Source organism: Dendrobates tinctorius, unplaced genomic scaffold (assembly GCF_039654945.1).
Source record: "Dendrobates tinctorius isolate UK_male_01 unplaced genomic scaffold, ASM3965494v1 ptg000249l, whole genome shotgun sequence".
In the NCBI taxonomy this organism is placed as follows: domain Eukaryota; kingdom Metazoa; phylum Chordata; class Amphibia; order Anura; family Dendrobatidae; genus Dendrobates; species Dendrobates tinctorius.
Window position 1 is genome coordinate 3530131 of NW_027361916.1, and position 26370 is coordinate 3556500.

The following is a 26370-nucleotide window of genomic DNA, read 5'->3' on the forward strand; positions in this document are numbered from 1 at the left end:
TGGTGTGGTGTCACAAGTGTCATCAGGACTTTGTGACTCAAGGGCTTGAATTATCATGCAAGCCTCAAGAGTGTCCTCATCCCCATCTGGGATAGTAAGATGCACTGTACCGTCTTCTGCAAATTTGATATCTGCCTGTAGTTTCTTTAGTACATCTACTCCTAATAGGCAAATAGGTGCTCTTTTGACAAAAACTTATTCAGGAACATTTTAGGTCCTATTTTAACTGGCAGAGGTTTGCTAAAAGGGATTAAGCTAGATTGCCCACTAAATCCTGAAACAAAGGTTGAGTATTCTGAAAGGAGATCTGGAGTTATTACCTTGTCATTGACCACCGAAGAGGTTGCTCCGGTATCTACTAGAAAGGGTACCTTTTTCCCGTTGACTTTGATTTTAACTACTGGTTCCCTAGAGTCAAGTTGCATTCTAATTGCACCTAGTCAGTCAGTGGATTCCTCCCTTCTAGGCTGAGATTCTCTATCCGCTTTTCTCTTACGGCAACCTCTCTGGAAATGACCTGGCTTCTTACAATAGTGACATGTAAAAGTTCTCCTCCTAACCTCACTGATTGGATTTCCTTGATTGTCAAATTGGGTCACCGCTACCCTTGTTTTTGCTGGTGGTGCATTCTTCCTTTCCTGCACATCTAATTCGATTCCCATAGCTTTTTGTCTTAATCCATGGGCATCAGGTACTGACCTCCAATCAGGGGTGCTTATTTTCAGGGGATCTCGTATTTCTTTGAGTAACCCTTCCATGAAGGCTTTTGCCAATAGTCTTGATACTCCCTCATTATTTGTATCAAGACCCTCATCTTGGAAAGCCGTTTCCAATATCCGGAAGAAATCGATTACTGATTGTCCCGGTTTCTGCGGTATGGCTGTCATGTTACCTCTCTGTCTGTTTTGTCTGCATAAAATTGTCAAGGGCAGTTAAAAAGGGCTCTCTTGAAGCCTGAGTTCGAGGATTACCCTCTTGGTCATTATCAGCAGGTCTATTTGGTCCAATAGTCTGTGAAAACTCCCCTTGGGTAGTTATAGGTAATTTTAATCTACATAGGTCTTCCCCATCCAACCAGGTCCCTCTGTGTACGGTCAGTACTTGTCTTATGTATCGGGCAAACCCCATAGGAAAGGTAGTTGGATCTGGAGCATTGGACAATAATGCCATACATTCTGGGGCAGACCATGGAGTATAAAGATTAGTTTGAATCTGTCTGGTGTGGGTAACACCCTGTTCATCTACTTCCCTAAAAGGGCGTGTTTGAGTCCTAACAGGGGCTAACCTGCTAGGGTGGTGATAACGGGGTGCTCCACAGGCTAGGCAAGTATCTCTCCAGTCTGGATTTTGTTGACCACAATTACTACAAATCCATCCTGGATTGCCATTATCAGGTGATGGTGATTGTACATCAGGGCACAGTCCGGTGGACGGTGGTATAACCGGCACTGTAGGTGGGGCTGTTATACGGGTTGGGGCAGGATAGGGTGGTGGTTCCTGTTTCTCAGGCACAGGGCTAAATTCTTTGGGGCGTATCCATCTTTTTGTTTTCTCATTATACACCCAGTTTTCTCGCTTAGCGACCTGTGATACTTTAATGCATGCCTCTACCTGTTCACCCCACCCGTTGTCTGCAATTCTTCCTGATTTTGTGTCTTTTATCTCCTTCCATTTTTCTTCGTCTAAAGCTTCTTTACCTTTTAGCTTAAAAACTCTTAGTACCACCTTTAAGTCTTTTGCTGCACTACTTCCACATCTATCTTTTATTATTTCACATAGCAATTTTCCTTCTTCCGCTGTTCTCCCCTGACTGTTTCCCATTTTCTTATCCTGTATCACTTATCCCTTCTGTTAGTCCCCCGCCTTAGGTGGTGTATTGGGTAAGCTCAAGACTCAGCTCTACTATACCTCGTTACCTTCTTCCTAAGGTGCTGACTGGAGTTTCTGTTCCTCTTTGTACTACGTGTTTCGTGTACTTGTACGCTATATATGCTGCAAACAGAAGCACTCCCACAACACACAGGGATGTGAACAGGATATCCATTCACTGGGTTTCTTCTGTCATATCTTGTCACAGGCTTATTTTGTGATCCTGTGCTCATTCAATCATACTCTTATCTGTCACAAGGTTTATTCGTAAAGGGTGTTGATTTAAGCTTAGGCGGTGACCTCCCCGAAAGGACGCTGTCACATGACCCAGTTAGGCAATATGACCACTCTTTGAACGGATACCTACTGTGCAGCTTATTTTCTACTTTCCACAATCCTTCAAATCAAAGTAGTCACTCAACAACCTCCTCGATTCCTAATGCGGAACCGTCTATTGTGAAAAACTTGTCCGTCTGGGCTTTGTAGTATGAACTGTTCACCTAGTCTTAGGTTCCGTAATGTCTGACCTCTCAACGTGTTACTCAATGGGATATATGTATTTAATGCTAACAATATCCACCACTGTTCTCCCTTTTTGACATAATGAAACTTTCTTATGTTTGTGTCTGGGATTGTCCCTGCAAATGTCCAATCACCATACCCGTTATGATTTGCATCAGTTCTTCTCCTAAAAATAGCAGTACACAGGCAGAATCTGCAATAACCTCTCATCCGAGCAAAAGTTACATATGTATGTCACACCCGATTTCCTCAGAGTTCTTATACAGACCCGATTTTACGGCCCCCTCCTCTACTAGATTCCCCTTGATACGGACCTTAGTTAAAATGATATATTATGAAGAGCAGAGAAAAATGATCTCTTACCTGGCCAGATGTTTAGGTCTGCTGTTCACAATATCATCAATAACCGGTGTGGTCCGGAGGTCGGGTAATCTTGGAGAGGTGCCTATATCAGGTCCCTGTTCGGGCACCAGGAAACTGTCGGGATCCTTCAGATACTTCTTTCACCCGAAGGACCGATGTTCTTGGGTGTAGGACACCATATGTCTCTGATTAAATCAGCTCCGTCGAGAAGAATTACACAGACACAAGCTGTATGATACAACTCGGGATGCCTGCCAAGACGCCTCTGGCTTATCAGTTAGGCTTCCATCTTTTATAGCAAAGAATTTTAGTATTTACAGACATGCGCAGTATAAAAATGATTTCACAGCTTGTTTCAATCACAGAGAAAGCCATGGAGGCTGAGAGACAGGAATTTATCTGTTATCTGGTTTCGGTTCTCAAGGGAACAGAAAAGATAAGTTTCAACAAGAAAATGCAACATAGACAGAACTCAATTTAACTCAATAATAATAATAATAAATTTTATTTTTATAGCGCCGACATATTCCGCAGCACTTTACATTTCAGAGGGGATTTGTACAGACAATAGACATTACAGCATAACAATAATCACATACAGTAGATTATAGCAAATACCAAGAGGAAAGAGGGCCCTGCTCGCAAGCTTACAGTCTATGAGGAAAGAGGTAGACACGAAAGGTGGGTGGTAACAGTTGCCCTGATTGTATGGACCAGCCATAATGTTAGGTGTGTGACAGTACGGACACAGAGGGCTAATGGATGCATAAAGCATGTGGGAGAATGATGCGGGGAACCTGGTTATGGTAAAACTTTTGGCTCTGCCACACAGGGATAGGTTAGGTTAATGTGTTGAGGCGATAGGCCAGTCTGAATAAATGCGTTTTCAGGACACGCTTAAAATTGTGGGGATTGGGGACTAATCGTATTGACCTGGGAAGTGCACAGGATCTATTCCCCTTATACACTGATATCCAGTGACAGATCTACAATCCGGTTCCATATATCTATGTATGGATTTATCTTATACTCAATAAATACGGTGCACTTATCTCATCTCTACCTTGATAGTGACACTCTCTTAGGAGACATGTTACTCTATGATGGCACTTTCGCACATGGCCACTAGATGGCGCTACAACATTTGACATTTACCTGAATTTTTATATCTACACATGGTTTACACAAATTATATTTTCTTGTGGTAACTCTATACTATTTACCATTAGAAGCTGTGTATTTCTGTAATTATTTGTATGTATACATGATTAATTACCACTTCTGTCTCTGTAAAAACAATCCCCTTTAACCCTTTCCGACATTGGGTGTAAATGTACATTGATGTCGGACTCCCTCCCTTTGATGTGGGCTCCAGCACTGAGCCCACGTTTTTTTTCCGGCACATGATGGACAGGAAATTCCACCCATCGGTGACCCTGTCATGTGATCGCGGGTCACCTTTGGGTTGGCATGACAGCTAGAGGTCTCCAAAAGACCTCTATGGTTTTGCCATTGCTGGATCCTATGAGCGCTGACAATATGGTCGGCGCTCATAGCAAGTGAGCTACACACAGGAGATCTGGTCATTGCCTCTATGTAGCAGAGCCGATAGGGTTATGGCAGCTTCTAATCTCCCATGGACACTATTGAAGCATGCCTGTAGAGACATGGGGAAGTAGTGGGTGCTCCGGTCCGCTAGCCGAAACCACATGGACCAAAGATCGTCCTGCCAAACTCCCGCTGTCATTTTAACGTGGTCAAAATGCTACTCAGACAACACAGGGTGAGGGTAAAACAGTGTGGGCAATGCTTTATTGTACCACAAAACAGGCAGATAACACATAGAACAGTCCCAGCAAAATACCCAAGATGGGGCACATTACAGAGTCTCACCCTCCACTGACCCGCTGGGATAATAGCAGCTGTGACTACAGATCTTCCAGGGTCACTACCCCACCTGTGGCACACAGAGAGGAGGTAACGACAAGCGTAGGAAGATGACAATCCATACAAGGCCAGTTGATCCGAGTATCACAACCTGGCTTCATCTTCCAGGGTCGGTTACTCCACCTGTGGCCCACACACAGAGAGGAGGTGACAACAAGTGTAGGAAGATGGCAGTCCATTGAGTCCATACAAGGTACAAGGCCAATTGATCTGAGGATCACAACCCGTCTCCAAACATATCCATGGTTTATCAATGGTCAATAGAGCAGACCTGTATTCTTCTAACCCAGGCTGAAAACCCCTAGGTTGTTTCCTATAGAATGATAGATCTGTGTCCCTCATAATGTAGCCATGATGTAAAATGTCTGCTGTCCTGTCTCTGGTCCTTTTAGGATGTATGGATGTCTTGGCAGAATCTCTCTGGCTGTTTCTCTCTGTCTCTTTACTCTTTATACAGAGGTATGTAACCTATTTTTAGACTTAACAAGTGTCCCTCATTCAGTATTTACATAAAGGGTAAGAATGGAGATGAGATTATTATAGCATTACTTGATTATTTTAACTATTTGCATAGTTTTTCCCTCTCTGCTTTAGAAGTCAACAAACTGGCTCCATAACACAATGCATAATTAGCATATCAGCAATCATCACTAGTGATCAAGGATGAGCGCACAATAAAAGTCAATATCACCGGCTTACACAAACAAAAGTCTGTTTTCTTGACCAACCAGAAATCAACACTTAAATTTGAAAGCCAACATACAGATAACATTCTATTATTCTTTGTTTGCTAAAAATAGTCGTCTGGTTAATTAATATACAATGCTGTATGTCTTACAATGACAACAAAGAAAAAAGTGTTTTTAAAAATATATAAAAAAAATATATAAAAGTTCAAATCACCCCCCTTTCACCCCATTCAAAATAAAAAGAAAACATATACATATTTGGTATCGACGTGTTCAGAATCACTTGATCTATCACTATAAAAAAGAATTAACCCGATCGCTAAACGGCGTAACAAGAAAAAAATCAAAACGCCAGAATTACGTTTTTCTGGTTGCCACAATATTGCATTAAATAACGGGTGTTCAAAAAAAATTGTATCTCCACCAAAATGTCATTAAAAACGTCAGCTCGGCACGTAAAAAATAATCCCTCACCCAACCCAAGATCACGAAAAATGGAGATGTGACGGGTATTGGAAAATGGCGCAATTCTTTTATACTTTACCTAATAAAGAGGAGTTCTTTTTACCGATAAATGTTTGTTTTGGGTCGATTATTTTCTGTTGGTATTTGGTTTAACCTATAAATCTCCCATATAATATTCTCACCTTGAATTTATTCTATAAAACTCCCATATAATATTCTCACCTTGAATTTATCCTATAAAACTCCCATATAATATTCTCACCTTGAATTTATCCTGTAAAACTCCCATATAATATTCTCACCTTGAATTTATCCTATAAAACTCCCATATAATATTCTCACCTTGAATTTATCCTATAAAACTCCCATATAATATTCTCACCTTGAATTTATCCTGTAAAACTCCCATATAATATTCTCACCTTGAATTTATCCTATAAAACTCCCATATAATATTCTCACCTTGAATTTATCCTGTAAAACTCCCATATAATATTCTCACCTTGAATTTATCCTATAAAACTCCTATAATATTCTCACCTTGAATTTATCCTATAAAACTCCCATATAATATTCTCACCTTGAATTTATCCTGTAAAACTCCCATATAATATTCTCACCTTGAATTTATCCTCTAAAGCTCCCATATAATATTCTCACCTTGAATTTATCCTATAAAACTCCCATATAATATTCTCACCTTGAATTTATCCTGTAAAACTCCCATATAATATTCTCACCTTGAATTTATCCTATAAAGCCCCCATATAATATTCTCACCTTGAATTTATCCTATAAAACTCCCATATAATATTCTCATCTTGAATTTATCCTATAAAACTCCCATATAATATTCTCACCTTGAATTTATCCTATAAAACTCCCATATAATATTCTCACCTTGAATTTATCCTATAAAAGTCCCATACAATATTCTCACCTTGAATTTATCCTATAAAACTCCCATATAATATTCTCACCTTGAATTTATCATGTAAAACTCCCATATAATATTCTCACCTTGAATTTATCCTATAAAACTCCCATATAATATTCTCACCTTGAATTTATCCTATAAAACTCCCGTATAATATTCTCACCTTGAATTTATCCTATAAAACTCCCGTATAATATTCTCACCTTGAATTTATCCTATAAAGCTCCCGTATAATATTCTCACCTTGAATTTATCCTATAAAACTCCCATATAATATTCTCACCTTGAATTTATCCTGTAAAACTCCCATATAATATTCTCACCTTGAATTTATCCTGTAAAACTCCCATATAATATTCTCGCCTTGAATTTATCCTGTAAAACTCCCATATAATATTCTCACCTTGAATTTATCCTATAAAACTCCCATATAATATTCTCACCTTGAATTTATCCTATAAAACTCCCATATAATATTCTCACCTTGAATTTATCCTATAAAACTCCCATATAATATTCTCACCTTGAATTTATCCTATAAAACTCCCATATAATATTCTCACCTTGAATTTATTCTATAAAACTCCCATATAATATTCTCACCTTGAATTTATTCTATAAAACTCCCATATAATATTCTCACCTTGAATTTATTCTATAAAACTCCCATATAATATTCCATCCTTGAACGCACGCCGCGTGCATCATGTTTTTGTACAATCTGTGAATAATATATATAGGTTCTTCTCATCTGAGTTATTTTTGAAGGTCAACAAAATACGATTTTCCTGTCATTCATTTCTCACACTCTAGGTATAATAATGACTTTTCCCTGTGTGGGATTTTTGATAAAAAGGTTGACAACTAGTTGGACATCCCCTTCTCATTCCTCATGTTTGGTCCTGTTAAAAATAAAAACACTTACACAAACCTCCCATGGTGGCTCCATTTCAGCGGTGTTGGCACTTGTGTTCTTGGGTCTCTTTTGAGGTTTTTACATCATGTGAGCCCTGTGCCCAATCAGCGCTGACGTCACTGTCCCCACCTACGTCCGAAGGAAGGAACAGTGAAGCTGCCGCTGATTGGGTGCAGGGCTCGTGTGATGTGAGAACCTCACATAAGCCTCGGGACAGTGAGTCTCGACACCGCTGAAGTGGAGCCGGCACGCCAGCGGAGTATGAATGTTTTTATCTTAATGAGGCCAAACATGAGGAATGAGTTCACTGAAAAAAAAAATATATACCGTATTTTTTGGACGATAAGACGCACCTAGGTTTTAGAGCAGGAAATTAGGAAAAAAATTAACGCAAAAAATGTGGTCAACTCTGTACTTAATATCCCCTATCCTGGTATATATGGTCCCTTCACTCCCATCCTGATACACATGGCCATCTCATCCTTACCTAGTATGCATGGATCACTCATCCCTATCCTGGCAGGAATGATCGCCCTCATCCCTATGCTAGTATGATAGCCCCATCCCTATCCTGGTGTGCAGGGCCCCCATCCTTATCCTGGTATGCAGGGCCCCCATCTCATCCTAGTATGCAGGGCCCCATCAGAAAATATTAAAAAAAAATTACACTTACCTACCCAGGGCTCCCTCACAGCGTCCTGCTCCGATGCCAGCAATTGTTTTAGGCTACGTGCCCACGCTGCAGAAATGCTGCAAAATTGTCTGCAGCATTTCCACAACTCCCTGCCGTGGGTAAAATGCATGCGGAATTTGCAAGCGTTTTCCGGCAAAACACAAGCATTTTGCAAGCGTTTTTAGCTTCCATAATGCTAGCACTTTCCAACCGATTTGAAGCATCGCTTGAAAAAGTGATAAACAGGTTGGTCCCACTTGTCAAGCATAGTGCTTGACAAGTGTGACCAACTTTTTACTATTGATGCTGCCTATGCAGCATCAGTAGTAAAAGATAGAATGTTAAAAATAAGAAAAAAATATGTGTATACTTACCCTCTGTTGGCCCCCAAAGTCCTCCCGGTCCTTAGCGACGCTGCCAGCAACTTCCGTTCCCAGGGATGCATTGCGTGAATGACCTCTGATGACGTAGCTGTCACGCAACCGTGACGTCACAAAGGTCATTTGCGCAATGCATCCCTGGGAACAGGAGTTGCTGGCAGCATGGCTGAGGGCCGGGAGGACTCCGGGGGCCGACAGAGGGTAAATATAACCATTTTTTTTTTATTTTAATTCTATTTTTTTTTACAGGAATATGGTACACAGGGCATGGAGGAAAGTCTCCTCCAGACCCTGGGTACCATCCGCACATGAAGCACTCACTTTACGTATAGTGGGCATAGCCACATGTGTAAAGTGCGCGTTTCAATGCAATCCTATAGCAGCGGAATCGCCGAGATTCCGCAAAATTAATGGACATGGTGCGGATTTTACCGCAATGCGATTCCACAGCGAAAAAATCCAAGGCATGGGCACAGCAATTGCGGACTCCCATAGGATTGCATGGGAATGCGTTGTTATAGCGTTATTTGCACAGCTGCCGGAGTGCTCACCGGGACTGTTCATCAGAGATAGCGGTGAGTATTCATTGTTCTTCAGTAGCGCGCAGTGTCAGCCACTGGCTTCCTGCTGCTGCCAGCGGTCACGTGTGCCGCTACATAACAGAAATGAATATTCATTGGATTCATTCATTCATCAGGAGACTATTTGATATTGAACTATATTCAAGCGGGACTAGATGAAGAAAACCCTAAAATCATGTATCATGTTATCCGAAACAGTCAGAAAACTAGCCCCATATTGGCAGATCCCAGACCTCAGACTATATACTGTGTAAGTTTATAAGCCCCTCCAGAGTCAGGAATAGATAGTATGTGAAAATACAGTATATACCGCTCAGGGAACACTTACCTTTCAGAGATAATTTCCATATTCATACTAAATAATGGCACAGATCTCCCAGACATTATGACTGCACATATCCCTAGTCTGTATAACGATATTGCACTCATTCCCTGACAGACTGCAGCATGGCCATTAGTTAGAAGCTGCTAATGATCTTTGGAGCAGGTAAGTTTTCCCTGAGTGGTACATATTGGGCCGTCTGAAGACTGAGTTTAGTCTAGGATAATTTGTCTGCACTACTAATTAACAGCAGTTACATTACCAAACTAGGGCAGTCCCTATAGGAGAAAAACACAAGAATGATACTGTATTGTCACATACTATCTATTCCTGACACTGGAGGGGCTTATAAACTTACAAAGTATAGTGTGAGGTCTGGGATCTGCCAATATGGGGCTAGTTTTCTGACTGTTTCGGATAACATGATTCATGATTTTAGTTTTTTGTCTAGTCTCACTTGAATATAGGTCAATATTAAATAGTCTCCTGATGAGTCGCCTTTGGTGAGGACGACGAAACCCATAGAAATGAGAGTCTTGGAGAGTGAGTGTGTATACATCACCTCACCCTATGTACTGTACTGAACTGTGGGGTACATGTTTTTTCTTTTAGTCACCTATTGACTAACCTTCAGGGGATGAATTATGGGTATAGTTTTATATTTGGAATTAATAAAACTTAGTTTTATCCTTTTGTCAGCAAACATGAGGAATGACAAGAGACAACCCATTTAAGATGATTCAATTTTGGCTAAAACTATTCCAACATTATGAACACAAAAAAGGCTTCTCCCCTATGTGACATCTCTGATGTTTATTAACAGTTGATTTCCAAGTAAAACATTTCCCACATTAAGAAAATGAAAAAGGTTTCTCCTCTGTGTGACTGCTCTGATGTCTAACAAGAAGCGCTTTCTGGTTAAAATATTTCCCACATTAGCAGGAAAAAGGCTTCTCTCCTGTGTGAGTTCCATGGTGATTAACCAATTGTGATTTTCGGTTAAAACATTTCCCACATTCTGAACATGAATATGGCTTCTCTGCTGTGTGAATTCTCTGATGTGCAATAAGAGTTGAATTCTGAGTAAAACATTTCCCACATTCTGAACAGGAAAAAGGCTTCTCCCCTGTATGAGTTCTATGGTGTTCAACCAAATGTGATTTCCGGTTAAAACATTTCCCACATTCTGAACATGAATATGGCTTCTCTGCTGTGTGAATTCTCTGATGTGTAACAAGAGTTGAATTCTGAGTAAAACATTTCCCACATTCTAAACATGAAAAAGGCTTGTCTCCTTTGTGAGTTCTTTGGTGTTCATCAAGATGCCATTTCTGGTTAAAACATTTCCCACATTCTGAACAGGAAAAAGGCTTCTCACCTGTGTGAGATCTATGGTGAATAATAAGAGTCCCTTTGTGCTTAAAACATTTCCCACATTCTGAACAGGAAAAAGGCTTCTCACCTGTGTGAGTTCTATGGTGATCAACCAATTGTGATTTCCGGTTAAAACATTTCCCACATTCTGAACATGAATATGGCTTCTCTTCTCTGTGAATTCTCTGATGTGTAACAAGACTTGAATTCTGAGTAAAACATTTCCACATTCTGAACATGAAAAAGGTTTCTCCCCTGTGTGAGTTCTCTGGTGGGCAACAAAATGTGCTTTGTGTGCAAAATATTTCCCACATTCTGAACATGAAAAAGGCTTCTCCCCTGTGTGAGTTCTCTTGTGGGAAAGAAAACATGATTTCTGTCCAAAACATTTCCCACATTCTAAACATGAAAAAGGCTTCTCTCCTGTGTGGATTCTCTGGTGTTCAACACAATGTGATTTATTGTTAAAACATTTCCCACATTCTGAACAGGAAAAAGGCTTCTCCCCTGTGTGAATTCTCTGGTGTTTAACACAATAGGATTTATTATTAAAACATTTCCCACATTCTGAACAGGAAAAAGGCTTCTCCCCTGTGTGAGTTCTCTGATGTGCAATAAGATTTGATGTATTTATAAAACTTTTCCCACATTCTGAACATGAAAAAGGCTTCTCTCCTGTGTGGGTTTTTTGGTGTGCATCAAGATTCCCTTTGTGGTTAAAACATTTCCCACATTGTGAACATGAATATGACTTCTTTGCTTTAGGAGCAGTTTGTGTTTTAATGCCTCTTTTGTGACTTTGATTTTCCTTAGTAGTCAATAATGAATCAGAAGATGGGACCTGTTTCATAGGATCAGATGACAGATCTTTGCTGTGAATGGATGATGATATATCTGGAGTAATGGCATTCACTTCATCTGTCAATGGAAAAACAGATAAGGCAGGTTACAGTTAATACAATAGTTAGGGTTACTGTTAGGCTAAAGTAAGGGTTATTGTTAGGGTTACTGTTAGGCTAAAGTCAGACTAAAGTTAGGGTTACTGTTAGGGTTAAATGGTTAAAATGGCCCGTCAGTTTTATAGTGCAGAGGAGGCTTATGCACTTTTATGTTCTGACAGTGAAGAAAGTGCAGTGTCAGATGGCGATGTGGATTTTGAGGGCTTTAGTAGCAGCAACAGTAATAGATCAGAAATGAGCAGTGATTCTGGTCCATCCTCACACACAAGGACCAGTACAACAAAAAGGAGAAATAGCACTTCTGGAGAAATGTCTCCAACTCAGGGAACAATGCCCAGTACTAGTGCTGTCCCTAGTGCTCTTGCATTGGCGCACACCAATGACAAATTGCACTACAACTTTTGGGGTCCAATTTCTCCTGTTACCGTTTGGAAAAAAAATGGAGGGTGAAAAGATCATTTTTTGTGGAAAAAACATGACTTTTTATTTTCACGGCTCTACGTATTTAACTTCTAAGAAGCACTTGGAAGCTCAAAACGCCCATCACACATTTCCTTGGGGGGGTCTAGTTTCCAAAATGGGGTCACTTGTTGTGGGTTTCCACTGGTTACACACATCAGGGGCTCTCCAACCACGACATGGCAACCGCTAATTATTCCAGCATATTTTACATTCAAAAAGTTAAATGGCGCGCCTTCCCTTCTCAGCCCTGCAGTGTGCCCAAACAGTAGATTTCCCCCACATATGGGGTATCATCGGCATGCTCAGGAGAAATTGCAAAACAAAATGTATAATCCATTTTCTCCTGTTACCCTTGCGAAAGTAAAAAAAACTAGGTCTAAAGGAAATTTCTTGTTATAGAAATGTTTATTTTTTCCTTCCACATTCCATTCATTCCTGTGAAGCACCTGAAGGGTTAATAATCTTCTTGAATGTGGTTTTGAGCACGTTGAGGGGTGCAGTTTTTTGAATGGTGACACTTTTGGGTATTTTCTGTCATATTGACCCCCCAAACACTTCAAATGTGAGGTGGTCCCTGAAAAAATGGTTTAGTAAATTTTGTTGTAAAAATGAGAAATCGCTGGTCAACTTTTAACCCTTATAATCTCCTAACAAAAGAAAATTGTTTCCAAAATTGTGCTGATGGTAGACATGTGGGAAATGTTAATTTATTAACTATTTTGTGCTATATGACTCTGATTTAAGAGCATAAAAAAATGTGAATATTGCAAAATTTTCAAAATTTTTGTCAAGTTTCCTTTTTTTAACAAATAAAGGCAAGTCATATCAAATAAATGTTACCACTATCATAAAGTACAATATGTCACAAGAAAACAGTCTCACAATCACCAGGATTCATTGAAGCATTTTAGAGTTATGACCTCAGAGTGACACTGGTCAGAGCTGAAAAAATTGGTCACAAAGGCAAAAACAGGCTCTGGCATGAAAGGGTTAATATTTTGTTGCACAACCTTTTGAGGCAATCACTGCGATCAAACGATTCCTGTAACTGTCAATGAGACTTATGTGGTGCTCTGATTACATATTCCTCTGTATTGGCTTATGACAGGTCGCTGATCCCTCACTGACCTGCCCCCATTATTACATAATGCATATAATAGCATTGATATTATTGTTGATAATGCCTATAATATTGTGGCTATTGTGAGGCTTAGAAAAAAAATTACATCCAGCAAATTATCACCGGCGATGGCGGCGCCTGCGTAGTAGCGTCTATAAGAGACTACACTCATCACTGTCCCCAATCTCCTCTTTTTCCTGTACTGATCTGGCTGTTCATCACTACAACGACATTCTTAGAAGCACCTTTGACCAAGTAGCGCCCCTCACCCTCAGAACTTCCAAACACAGAGTAAAACAGCCCTGGCTCACATCGCAAACTCAACTTCTCCAGCGATGCTCTAGGAGTGCTGAACGCCTATGGAGAAAAACCTGCACACCAGAAGACTTCATCCACTTCAAATTTATGTTAAGAACCTATAACGCTGCCCTTTACCTCGCCAAACAGAACTTCTTCACCACCCTGATCTCACTAGCCAACAACCCCAAGAAACATTTTGACACCTTTCACTCCCTCCTCAGGACAAAAGCACAAGCCCCTATCACTGACATTTGTGCTGATGACCTGGCCTCCCACTTTACAGAAAAAATAGATAATATCCATCAGGAAATCTGCACCCAACCACCAAGTGCTGTGATTCCCATGGCTCACTTTCCACATTTGATCCCATCACAGAAGAAGTCTCCAGACTCCTGTCTTCTTCTCGTCCGACTACATGCACGACCGACCTCATTCCCTCACAACTCCTCCAGTCTCTCTCTCCAGTCATCACAACTCACCTAACTACAATCTTTAACCTCTCCTCGGGCATTTTCCCATCCTCCTTCAAACAAGCCATCGTTACTCCATTACTAAAGAAACCCGCTCTCAACCCATCCTGCACTAACTACAGACCAGTCTCCAATCTCCACTTCATCTCTAAACTTTTGCAGCGCCTAGTCTACTCCCGGCTTACCCATTACCTCTCCACTCACTTCCTCCTAGACTCTTCACAGTCCGGCTTCCGCCCCTACATTTGACTTAAAATGCACTCAAAGTGACCAATGACCTTCTGACAGCAAAACGCAATGGTCACCACTCTCTGCTCATTCTTCTCGACCTTTCTGCATCTTTCGACACTGCTGATCACCGTCTCCTACTCTCTAGGCTCCAATCACTGGGCATTTAGGACACTGCTTTCTCCTGGTTCTCTTCCTATCTTTCCGACTGCTCCTTCAGAGTTTTGTTCTCTGGCTCCACGTCATCTCCTCTTCCTCTCAATGTCAGGGTACCTCAGGGCTCAGTCCTTGGCCCTCTTCTCTTCTCCCTCTACACCACCCCAATTGGACAAACCATCAGCAGATTTGTCTTTCAGTAACATCTTTATGCTGATGACACACAATTATACATGTCATCCCCCCACCTTAGCCCCGCTGTACTACAGAACTCCAGTGACTGTCTGTCCGCAGTCTCCAACATCATGTCCGTTCTCTATCTGAAACTCAACCTCTCAAAAACGGAAATTCTTCTGCTCCTGCCGTCTACTAATCTCCCTAAATCTGACATTTCCCTCTCGTGGGTGGCACCATAATAACGCCATGGTAGCAGGCGCGCTGTCTGGGTGTTGTTTGACACCAATCTCTCCTTCACATCCCATATACAATCTCATGCCCGCTATTGCCGCTTACACCTAAAGAACATCTCTAGAATCCGCCTTATCACCATGGAAACAACAAAAACCCTCACTGTAGCATTGATCCACTCCCGCCTGCATTATGGGCAGCATGGTGGCTCAGTGGATAGCAACATCTGTAAGGAGTTTGTATGTTCTCCCTGTGTTTGCGTGGGTTTCCTCCAGGTACTCAGGTTTCCTCCCACATTGCAAAGATAGGGAATTTAGATTGTGAGCCCCATTGGGGACAGTGATGATAATGTGTGCAAACTGTAAAGCGCTGCGGAATATGTTAGCGCTATATAAAAAATAAAGATTATTATTACTGCAATGCTCTATTAATTGGCCTCTCCGTTACTCTACTATCCCCTCTCCAGTCCATCCTTAATGCTGATCTGTCACAGGACAGTGATATCCCACCTGGGACTATTTAATAAAGTTAAAAAAAAAATTAAAAAAAAGTGTTAAAATGATTAAAAAAAAAATTGCCAAATAAATTAGAAAAAAAAAAAATATTCCCCCAAATAAATCCATTTTTTGGAAATAAAAAAAAAAAAAAACACAATAAAAGTACACATATTAGATATCGCCGCGTCCGTAACGACCCGCCCTATAAAACTGTCCCATTAGTTAACCCCTTTAGCGAACCCCTTAAAAAATAAAAAAAAACGAAGCAAAAAATAATGATTTATTATCATACCGCCAAACAAAAAGTGTAATAACGCGCGATCAAAAAGACGCATATAAATATCCATGGTACCGCTGAAAACGTCATCTTGTCCCGCAAAAAACGAGCCGCCACACAGCATCATCAGCGAAAAAATAAAAAAGTTATAGCTCGCAGAATAAAGCGATGCAAAAATAATTATTTTTTATATAAAATAGTTTTCATTGCATAAAACCGACAAAAACATAAAAAAAGACCTAAATGAGGTATCGCTGTAACCGTACTGACCCGAAGAATAAAACCGCTTTATCAATTTTACCGCACGCGGAACGGTGTAAGCGCACTCCCCCAAAAGAAATTCATGAAACGCTGGTTTTTGTTCATTCTGCGTCCCAAAAATCAGAATAAAAAGCGATCAAAAAATGTCACGTGCCCGAAAAAGGTACCAATAAAAACGTCAACTCGTCCCGCAAAAAATAAGACCCCTCATGACTCAGTGGGTCAAAATACGGAAAAATTATAGCTCTCAATACGTGGTGATGCAAAAACTATTTTTACAATAAAAAGCGTCCTTTAGCGTGCGACAACTGCCAAATATAAAAACCGCCATAAATAGTAAATCAAATCCCCCGTTATCACCCCCTTAGTTAGGGAAAAATAATAAAATAAAAAAAAATTATTTATTTCCATTTTTCCATTAGGGTTAGGGCTAGGGGTTAGGGCTAGGGTTAGGGCTGAGATTAGGGTTAGGGGTGTGTTGGGGTTCGGGTTGGAGTTAGAATTGGGGGTTTCCATTGTTTGGGCACATCAGGGGCTCTCCAAATGCAACATGGCGTCTGATCTCAATTCCAGCCAATTCTGAGTTGAAAAAGTCAAATGGTGCTCCTTCCCTTCCAAGCTCTGCCATGCGCCCAAACAGTGTTTTACCCCCACATGTAGGGTATCAGCCTACTCAGGACAAATTGCAAAACAATTTTTGGGGTCCAATTTCTCCTGTTACCCTTAGGAAAATAAAAAATTGGGGGAAAAAATGATTTTTTTATTTTCACGTCCGAGCGTTATAAACTTCTGTGAAGCACTTGGGGGTTCAAAGTGCTCACCACACATCTAGATAAGTTCCGTGGAGGGTCTAGTGTCCAAAATGGGGTCATTTGTGGGGGGTTTCCACTGTTCAGGTACATCAGGGGCTCTCCAAAGGCAACATGACACCCGCAGACCATTCCATCAATGTCTGCATTCCAAAACGTCACTACTTCTCTTCCGAGCCCCGAGGTGTGTCCATACAGTAGTTTTCTCCCACATATGGGGTATCAGCATACTCAGGACAAATTGGACAACACCTTTTGGGGTCCAATTTCTCCTGTTACCCTTGGGAAAATAAAAAAAATGGGGACTAAAAGATCATGTGTGTGGAAAAAATACGAATTTTTTATTTTCACGCCGGGGCGTTATAAACTTCTGTGAAGCACTTGGGGGTTCAAAGTGCTCACCACACATCTAGATAAGTTCCTTGGGGGGTCTAGTTTACAAAATGGTGTCATTTGTGGGGGTTTTCCACTGTTTTGGTACATCAGGGGTTTTCCAATCGTGACATGGTGTCCGATCTCAATTCCAGCCAAAAACGTCAAATGGCGCTGCTTCCCTTCCGAGCTCTGCCATGCGCCCAAATAGTGGTTTACCCCCACATGTGGGGTATCAGCGTACTCAGGACAAATTGCACAATAACTTTTAGGGTCCTGTTACCCTTGGGAAAATAAAAATTGGGGTGAAAAGATCATTTTTGTGGAAAAAATATGATTTTTAAATTGTACCGCTGTACGTTATAAACTTCTGTAAAGCCCTTGTGGGTTCAAAGTTCTCACCACATATCTAGATAAGTTCCTTAGGGGGTCTAGTTTCCAAAATGGGGTCACTTGCGGGGGGTTTCCACTGTTTAGGTACATCAGGGGCTCTCCAAACGTGACATGGCGTCCGATCTGAATTCCAGCCAATTTTGCATTGAAAAAGTCAAACGGCGCTCCTTCCATTCTGAGCTCTGCCATGCGCCGAAACAGTTATTCCCCCCCCCACCAATCAGGTATGAGCGTACTCAGGACAAATTGCACAATAACTTTTGCAGTCCAATTTCTCCTGTTACCCTTGGTAAAATAAAAAAAATTGAACCTGAAAAAAAGTTAGATGTTCATTTTTTTTTAAATATTCAAAAAAATTCCTGTGACGCACCTAAAGGGTTAATAAACTTCTTGAATGTGGTTTTGAGCACCTTAAGGGGTGCAGTTTTTAGAATGGTGTCACTTTTGGGTATTTTCTATCATATAGACCCCTCAAAGTGGCTTCAAATGTGATGTGTTCCTAAAAATAAAATGGTGTTGTAAAAATGAGAAATCGCTGGTCAACTTTTAACCCTTATAACTTCCTAACAAAAAAAAATTTTGGTTCCAAAATTGTGCTGATGTAAAGTAAACATGTGGGAAATGTTAGTTATCAAGTTTTTTGTGTGCCGTATCTCTGTGATTTAAGGGCATAAAAATTCAAAGTTGGAAAATTGCGAAACTTTCAAAATTTTTGCCAAATTTCCGTTTTTCTCACAAATAAACGCAAGTTATTTGAATGAAATTTTACCACTAACATGAAGTACAATATGTCACGAGAAAACAATGTCAGAATCACCGGGATCCATGGAAGCGTTCCAGAGTTATGACCTCATAAAGGCACAGTGGTCAGAATTGTAAAAATTGGCCCGGTCATGAACGTGCAAACCACCCTTGGGGGTGAAGGGGTTAAAACACATTTGTTCAGAGCGGCCTATCACGTTCACTAATCAAAGTCATTGTATGTGTAAGTGTGCGTGTGTATCCCATTCACTATCTCCATCCATCCCTCAATCCCACAAGATGGTTGGACCATCATTGTAAATACACCATTGTAAATACACACCTGTACTCTGTATCTCCCCCACCTCATTGTAGATTGTAAGCTCTCACCAGCAGGGTCGTCTTATTTTGCTTTAATTATTGTATTGTTAACATTGTTACTTATGACTTGTGTTTTGAAACTGTTAAACTGTAAAGCGCTGCGGAATATGTTGGCGCTATATAAATAAAGATTATTATTATTATTATGTAATAATGGGGGGCAGGTCAGTGAGGGATCAGCGACCTGTCATAAGCCAATATAGATGAATATGTAATCAGAGCACCACATAAAGCCCCGCCCACAGCCCCGCCCCAGAGCACGAGAATCTCATTAACTGAAAACTACAAATACAGATTACACAACAGTAAACCAGAGTTGCCCTCATTTATGGTGGACCATTGGAGCTACTATGGATCCTGAGCAGAAGATTAGAGAAATAATATTGCTCCCCATTTCAGGAGAGATTGTGCAGTAATCTGAATTCCTTAGGATCAGAAACAATGTAATTTATGATGTGGAGTGAATCCATGACACCAGGGCTGGAGCCAACACATCTCCTGCAGGCGGGAATAAATGTATATTACAGCCCTCAGCCACGCACAGCTTAGAGATCTATCAGGGCACAGGTGGAATGTTTGTCCTGTAGGTTATCACAATCCTCCTGGAAGTTAGTTGGTTTTAATACAAATTGAAAAGTCAGGAGAAACGGAAACTCTGCTGTTATTGGACAGAAATTCACACTTGGCCTCACTGCACATTTACTGGTGTCGCTCATAAAAGGGAAGATTGGCCAGAAAGACTGGACCTGGTCTTGTAGGGACCATGAGACATTCAGCAGCACAGAAGGGAGAGAAGATTCATCCGATAAGATCTCAGGGATCTAGGAAGCCAACAGCATCATTACCCTCCGCTTTCTCTTACAGGCCCAGCATAAGATTTTTATTCAAGTGATTTCCTATCTTGTCAGCACATTCTACGTACGCTGTCATTTGGCTTTATAGTTACAGAGCTGGGCAGGTAACGGTCAGCGTCTCCTAATGTGAAGGAGAGAATGGCTGATGAAATTATTAACCCTTACATAAGTCAGTTCAGATATGGTGTACCAAGATGGCATCTGTGTCTTCAGACAACACCCTGGAAGGAATCCTTGGAATGCAGAAGCTGAGATACTGGATACCATATATGGAAGTGAAGCTGAAATGGACCTATCATAGACTGACACTGGCTACTCAGAAGATTGTGTGACACCCATTTCCTGTCTCTCTGTCATAAGAATAAACTTCAGTTGTGTGCAAGCCTTTGCTGAGAAAGGAGTAGACATCTAACTCTGTGTTCAGTGTGACTCTTGAAGCGTGCACTCGGCCTCTATTGGGTCAGGTACAAGCAATCATATAGATCTCGCTTTAAGGGATCACCCTCACACTAATCCCAGGGGTTAGGCGGATCCTCCAGGTTGTAAGTTCTATAGAAAAGGGCTTTCAATGCCCAAAGTCATTTGAACAGTTTTGGGTGGAGGAGAATGTTGTGGTCTAGAGGCAAAATGGTGATCATGGTAATACGGCAGGACTACCACACCGATAAAGCAGCCACAGCCGGTGACCGAGAGGAATCTGTGACTTCTCTGCATTCAGTGGTTACAACTCACCTGGGTAGTCATATGTGGGAATCTCCTCTTTACACCACTCATCTTCTCTCACATATGTCTCTGTAGTATTAATATGGGTCAGATCTTCACCCTGAAACAAATGTTGTAAAAGTCACAGACAGATGGAGAAGTCCCATCTATGATCAGCTCTAATCCTGCCATCTCCACCGTTCTCATTACACAAGTATAAAACATATAATACTGGTAGATACAGCAAGACTGAGCACAAGACCTTCACAGCTGTCTACACATCATAGAGGAGATCTCCTGACACCTTCTCCATCTACCTGATGATCCTGAGGAACATTGGGATCTTCTTGCTTACAGTCCTGTGGAAGAAGAGGACGGGGACATCTCTCTGGTGTTGTCCTCTTACTGGATAGATCTGGAGGAAACACATACAGGGATTGAATTCATTCTCTACATACAGATAATTATAGGCCGTGTGTATATAGTCCTATTACCTGGAGATGTGAGGAGCTGGGGAACCTCCATTATGACATTCTTGTACAGATCGCTGTGTCCTTCTAAATACTCCCACTCTTCCATGGAGAAATAGACAGCGACATCCTGACACCTTATAGGAACCTGACACATACAATGATACCGTCATCCCCCGATCCCATAGCGTTACTGTATAATGTCCCAGCATTCCCAGCAGTGTCACCTCTCCAGTCAGCAGCTCAGTCATCTTGTAGATGAGTTCTAGGATCTTCTGGTCATTGATGTCCTCATGGATCAGGGGTTGAGGTGGAGGCCCCGTGATTGGGCTCAAGGGTCTTCCCCATCCCTCAGACACAGGGTCCTGACAGCGATCACTAGAGGTCTTCCTCACCACTGTGTAATCCTGGTTATGGAGAGACACATGAATAAATCTCACTACAGACATTTCCAGAGTCCTCACCTCTCCAGTTCTGTCCATCTGTTATTCCCATAGATAAGAATGATGTAATGTGAGGTCATCAGAATCTCTCACCTCTCCAGTGAGACGGAAGAGGATCTCTAGGGTGAGGTGTAACATCCTCTACGCCATCTTGTCTCTGTCCATATCCATCGGCAAATCAGGAAAATTCTCTTTTGTAGAAGATCTTCACTGAGAGGATCCGATATTGTAGAGACCTGAATGAGAAGAAGATGATCCGATGTAACATCAAAAGAATCCTGTGTAATAATACAATTACTGGAGATAATAAGAGAAACATATGAGGAGATTTATTATCTTACAGGGTTTAGTTTTCTTCCCTGACATCTACTAATAAAACCTATATATTTAGGCCACAGACAACAAGCAGCTTCCTCCTCGGAGTCGGCAGCTGAACATGTTCCTCATAGACTCATCTTCCATAACGCTAATTCTCGTCTCATTACCGACACTGGAATCGGCATTAGCAATACTGCAGGAGATATTCATTACACGTGACATGAGAAATAACTCCTTCATGATGAGGACGACATCTTCATCTTCTAATACGGCTCTAGAGACAGATTTGGCCAGAGTCGGTCACTGCCTCCATCCCCACCGGCCGTCTATATGAAGGTTTCCCGTCTTCCCCTCACTGGAATCTTCTATCACGTTAGATCTCAGCTCTGAGTCACACACAGAAGTTTGAGGCTTTTAGAAAAGATTTTTTGTTTCCACAATCAACGCGGACAGAAATGATTGGATCCCAAAGTCTCCATGTACAGTGATTTATGGGGATTATTTCTGGCCTAAGACTTTCCTATATTACAAGAAAAACTCCAGAAAAAGCTGACATTAAAAAGTTTCTAATGAAAAATTGGCTCCAACAATTCTTGTAAAAAGAAAAACATAAAGCAGAAGACACGTTTTACTATTTTTTAACAAGTGAAACATTTTTTTTTTACAAATTAACTCCTTTTGGAACCATAACATAGATGTACACCGCAGGGACGGCACAGGAGCGGCTGCAACAAAAACCATGGCAGTTTAAAGGGAAGGTGCCATCAAAGCCGGATGTGGCGTTGGCGTGCTTTCCACTTGCCGGATGTGGTATTGGCGTGCGTTCCACTTGCCGGATGTGGCGTCGGCGTGCGTTCCACTTGCCGGATGTGGCGTCGGCATGCGTTCCACTTGCCGGATGTGGCGTCGGCATGCGTTCCACTTGCCGGATGTGGCGTCGGCGTGCGTTCCACTTGCCGGATGCGGCATTGGCGTGCGTTCCACATGCGGCATTGGCGTGCGTTCCACATGCGGCATTGGCGTGCGTTCCACATGCGGCATTGGCGTGCGTTCCACATGCGGCATGTGGCATTGGCGTGCGTTCCACATGCCGCATGTGGCATTGGCGTGCGTTCCACATGCCGCATGTGGCATTGGCGTGCGTTCCACATGCCGCATGTGGCATTGGCGTGCGTTCCACATGCCGCATGTGGCATTGGCGTGCGTTACACATGCCGGAAATAAAAGGCTGTGGACCGCGCATCATCAAGCCAACTCGGTTGCATATTCTACTTCTATGTGGTTGAAGAAACCACAAGTTATTTTGGCGTGCGTTCCACTTACTGGAAACACTAGGTTGTGGAGTGCACGCCTCTGCCTCATGGGACACAATTAGTAGTCCGCCTTCATTTGAGTGTCGCAGATTTTTTCCTTGCGGCTCACGCACCTTTATGGCACCCTGGTGTGCGTTTCAACCACCGGAAGTACCATGGTATGTATTTCATACTCCCCTCCCCCCCCATTTAGCTCAGCACTATGGCACCTGACCTCCTATCACAAGGATAAGTCCCCTGATGACTCAGCTTGGAAGAAACGCATTGGGCCCTTCCATTGGGGTGTGCAGGGCTTGTTTAGCATAGGGGGAGCTGTGGACAGTCAGGGGGGAGTCTTGGGGATAGACTACTGTTAGCCCTTTAGGGTCTTGTAGGGAATTTTCTTCCCCTTGTCCTATATGGAGCATCCTGGACCCAGGATCTCCTTTTCCTCCCGCACCCCCTTCATGAATGGCTGAGCTTGTGCCTTTCCTCACTTATTGCTCTGGCATATTTCGGGTGGTAACTCTATTAATGTCATCCAGATTCCAGTCATTACTGTTATATGCAGCCAGAATCTGTCAGTCATTGTTTGCGGGGTTCTGTGGGATTCTCCCAGATCCATAACGTGAGATTCTGGGACTTGCTGGTTGCAGTTCGGCCATTGCAAGTGGGAATCATTCCTCCTGATCGGGCTGTGCTCCTCACGCCCCTTTATTTGTGACTTCACCGATACATTTATATTAATTCACTCTGGGGGACACAAAATTGTTTTTATCCAACTATCTTACTAAAGGTTATGTTTTATCTCCCGTCCACCACACTCCAGCGGTGATGGAAATATATACATTTCATACAGATCTCACTTGCATATATCCTTATATACTGATAGACACATTTTCATAGCTATCTTGAACCTTATAATCAATTGCTGAAAATGACCTACTAACCCCATGAGCCAGTCTGGAGAACCAGCATAGTCTCATGGTAGCATTGTCTTGTGATATATCAGCCAGCCATGGGAAAGGAGGAAGTTGGACCAGATGCACTAGCTGATATCGGAGGTTTGCTGACATTGCTAGACAATGCATAAGAGTAAATCATATGATGCTAAATCACCCTCATGTCGGACACTGCCATATAAGTTCATTTACTCAAATAGTCAATAGCATTAAAACACAAACCTTATGTTAATTGACTAACCACTCCTTTCTGTATGTAATTATAAAACCATATACGCGTATGTGCAATAAACCAGCAGAGTCCTGCTGGAAAGAGATACTGCTAACAAGGTGTTTAGGGTGTCTTTTCTGTTGAGCGCTCAATGAGACTCTGTTCTAATTAGGACAGGCCGCAGCACACAGAAATATATCTATCCAAATTTCCATATCATCTGGCGCAGAGACGCGGGGCTGTGGACGAAACGCACGGGGACCCTGCTGACCAGAGAGACGGAGGTGCCGACTAAGGCCTTGGCTCATGGGGACGGAGATTTGCGCAACTCCATAAGGTAAGAAAATCTGGTTATCTTACCAGAATGTCCCCTGTGCCCAGTCCGGGTCTGTACCTCTAGCCGGTCAGGTGTGGTCACCACCGCATTCCCAGGTAGTGTAAAAGTCCACACCCTTATCCAAACCCTGGGATAAGCCAAGGTGTCTGCTTTGGGTCCTGTTTGTGTCTAGATCCGGGATAGAGCTGGTGGAACGGTGATTGATTGTGCATGTGGTTGCTGGGAAACCGATATCTGAGATTCAACTTCCCCTGCTAAGTCCTCACAAATAAACCTGTACACAGGGAGGACAGGAGAAGCCTATCCAGGTATGGGTTGTGGGGGCTTAGAGAGATATCACTAGTCTAGTCTCCTATCAAGCTATCACATATACACCCATGCATCGGAAGGGACAGGAGTACCCAGATCGCCAGGCACGTGGTAGTGTTTAGCTTGGGGGAAATATCGCAAGCCAAATCACTTGACAGGTTGCCACCGATTCACCTGTACATCGGAAGGACAGGAGAGGCCAGCCAGGTACAGATGGTGGCAATTTTGTGGGAGTTATCACTGATTCCTGTTACCAGCGGGACAACCGGTACAGTGTGTTAACATTCCCGGGTGACCGAGCGTAGTACACCAAGTGTGATTGGCAGTTGTTGGTTACCAGAGCTGCTTGTGCTACGTGTCACTAAAGAGGGCCTCGATTTCTCCCCGGACGTCTATATGTGCATCAACGAAGATCTGAAGCAGAAAGTTTTTTTCCTTTTCTTTTACACTTCCTCTTTTGCCCGTAGGGTGCTTCTCTGATATTTTTCATATTGTCACATTTGTTCTGTACTCTGCTTTTCCCTTGTTTTATCTTGCATTTGGTGGAAGTTTTTTACTGTAGTGTGAGAATTTTTGGGAATGCTGGGTTGTTGAATATATACCATTGTCTCAGTTTGCTCTTTTGTTTCCATTGTTCTCAGAAGATTTTACTGAGAGATGCAGGCAGAGGAAAGGGGAAGTGTGTGTATCCTCCATTTGTGCACGGACATTTTATTGCTGGAAGTTGTACTGAATTTTGGATTTTTGATTTCTTTTTGGAGGTGTTCTTTTCAAGTTTTACCAACTTCTTGATTATTCTTTGTTTTCTTTTTTCTCCATTTTTTGAGTTTTTATTAGCTTTCCATTTTCTTTTGAAGTTTTTATAAATATTTTGGTTTTTTTTTGCTTTTTTCTTTCCTTTTTAAGCAAGTTTAAAAAAAGGGTTGTGAAGTTTTTGAAGTTTTAATCACCTTTATCTTTGAAGTTTTTGGAATAGACATAGTAAGTGTTATTCAGAAAGTTAAGAATGTAGATTTACAGGGGCAGCTTTTAAGCTGCAGCATGGCATAATGCATTAAGAAAAAAGGGAAGTTAGTTGAGCTGAATTGAAGTCCGCGTTTTATAAAGTGGCAGCGGATTTACAGCATAGAAGTACTGAGAGTTAGGTGAACAGGAAAGGATTATTTTTACGTGTACAAGAGAGAAAAAAGTGTTTTCAGCGGAATTCTAAGCTGTGCCGTCTGTGAGGCACCCCGCTTCCCACTCCCCCGGGAGAAGGCACAAGTCCAAGCATGCCTTCTCTGACTGCAGAAAAGGGGAAGGAGTCCGCTGCTCCTTCCCTCTCCTCCCTCTCCACTCCTCCCTCATCTATTTTTCCTCCTATATTTCCTCCTCCCTCATCTTTTCCCTCTGTCTTTCCTCCTCCCTCATCCCCCTCGTCTTCTCTCTCCCCTCTTCTTCTATCACCTTCCTCCTCTCCTCCCTCTTTTTTTTTTCATCTCCCCACCTTTCCACTCTCTCCTCTACCCCTCCCTGCTCCTCACCCTCTCTCCCACCTCTCAGTTCATTGTCACCAGCTGGGCCAGTGCCAAATCCAGAAAATGAGGTGTCCTTATCTCCA

The 26370-nt window shown here is 42.0% G+C and overlaps 1 protein-coding gene and 1 pseudogene across 1 annotated transcript in view; both read right to left on the reverse strand.

The window, feature by feature from the left end:
• LOC141063328 (gastrula zinc finger protein XlCGF66.1-like) overlaps positions 1–26370 on the reverse strand; it is a 243991-nt gene that overhangs the window by 206370 nt on the left and 11251 nt on the right. The window contains exon 3 of the mRNA XM_073557377.1: positions 21435–21577. Coding sequence (XP_073413478.1) covers positions 21435–21479 — 45 coding nt within the window. The 5' untranslated portion in view covers positions 21480–21577. The remainder of the gene's footprint in view (positions 1–21434; positions 21578–26370) is intronic.
• Positions 10459–21347, reverse strand: LOC141063309 (uncharacterized; annotated as a pseudogene).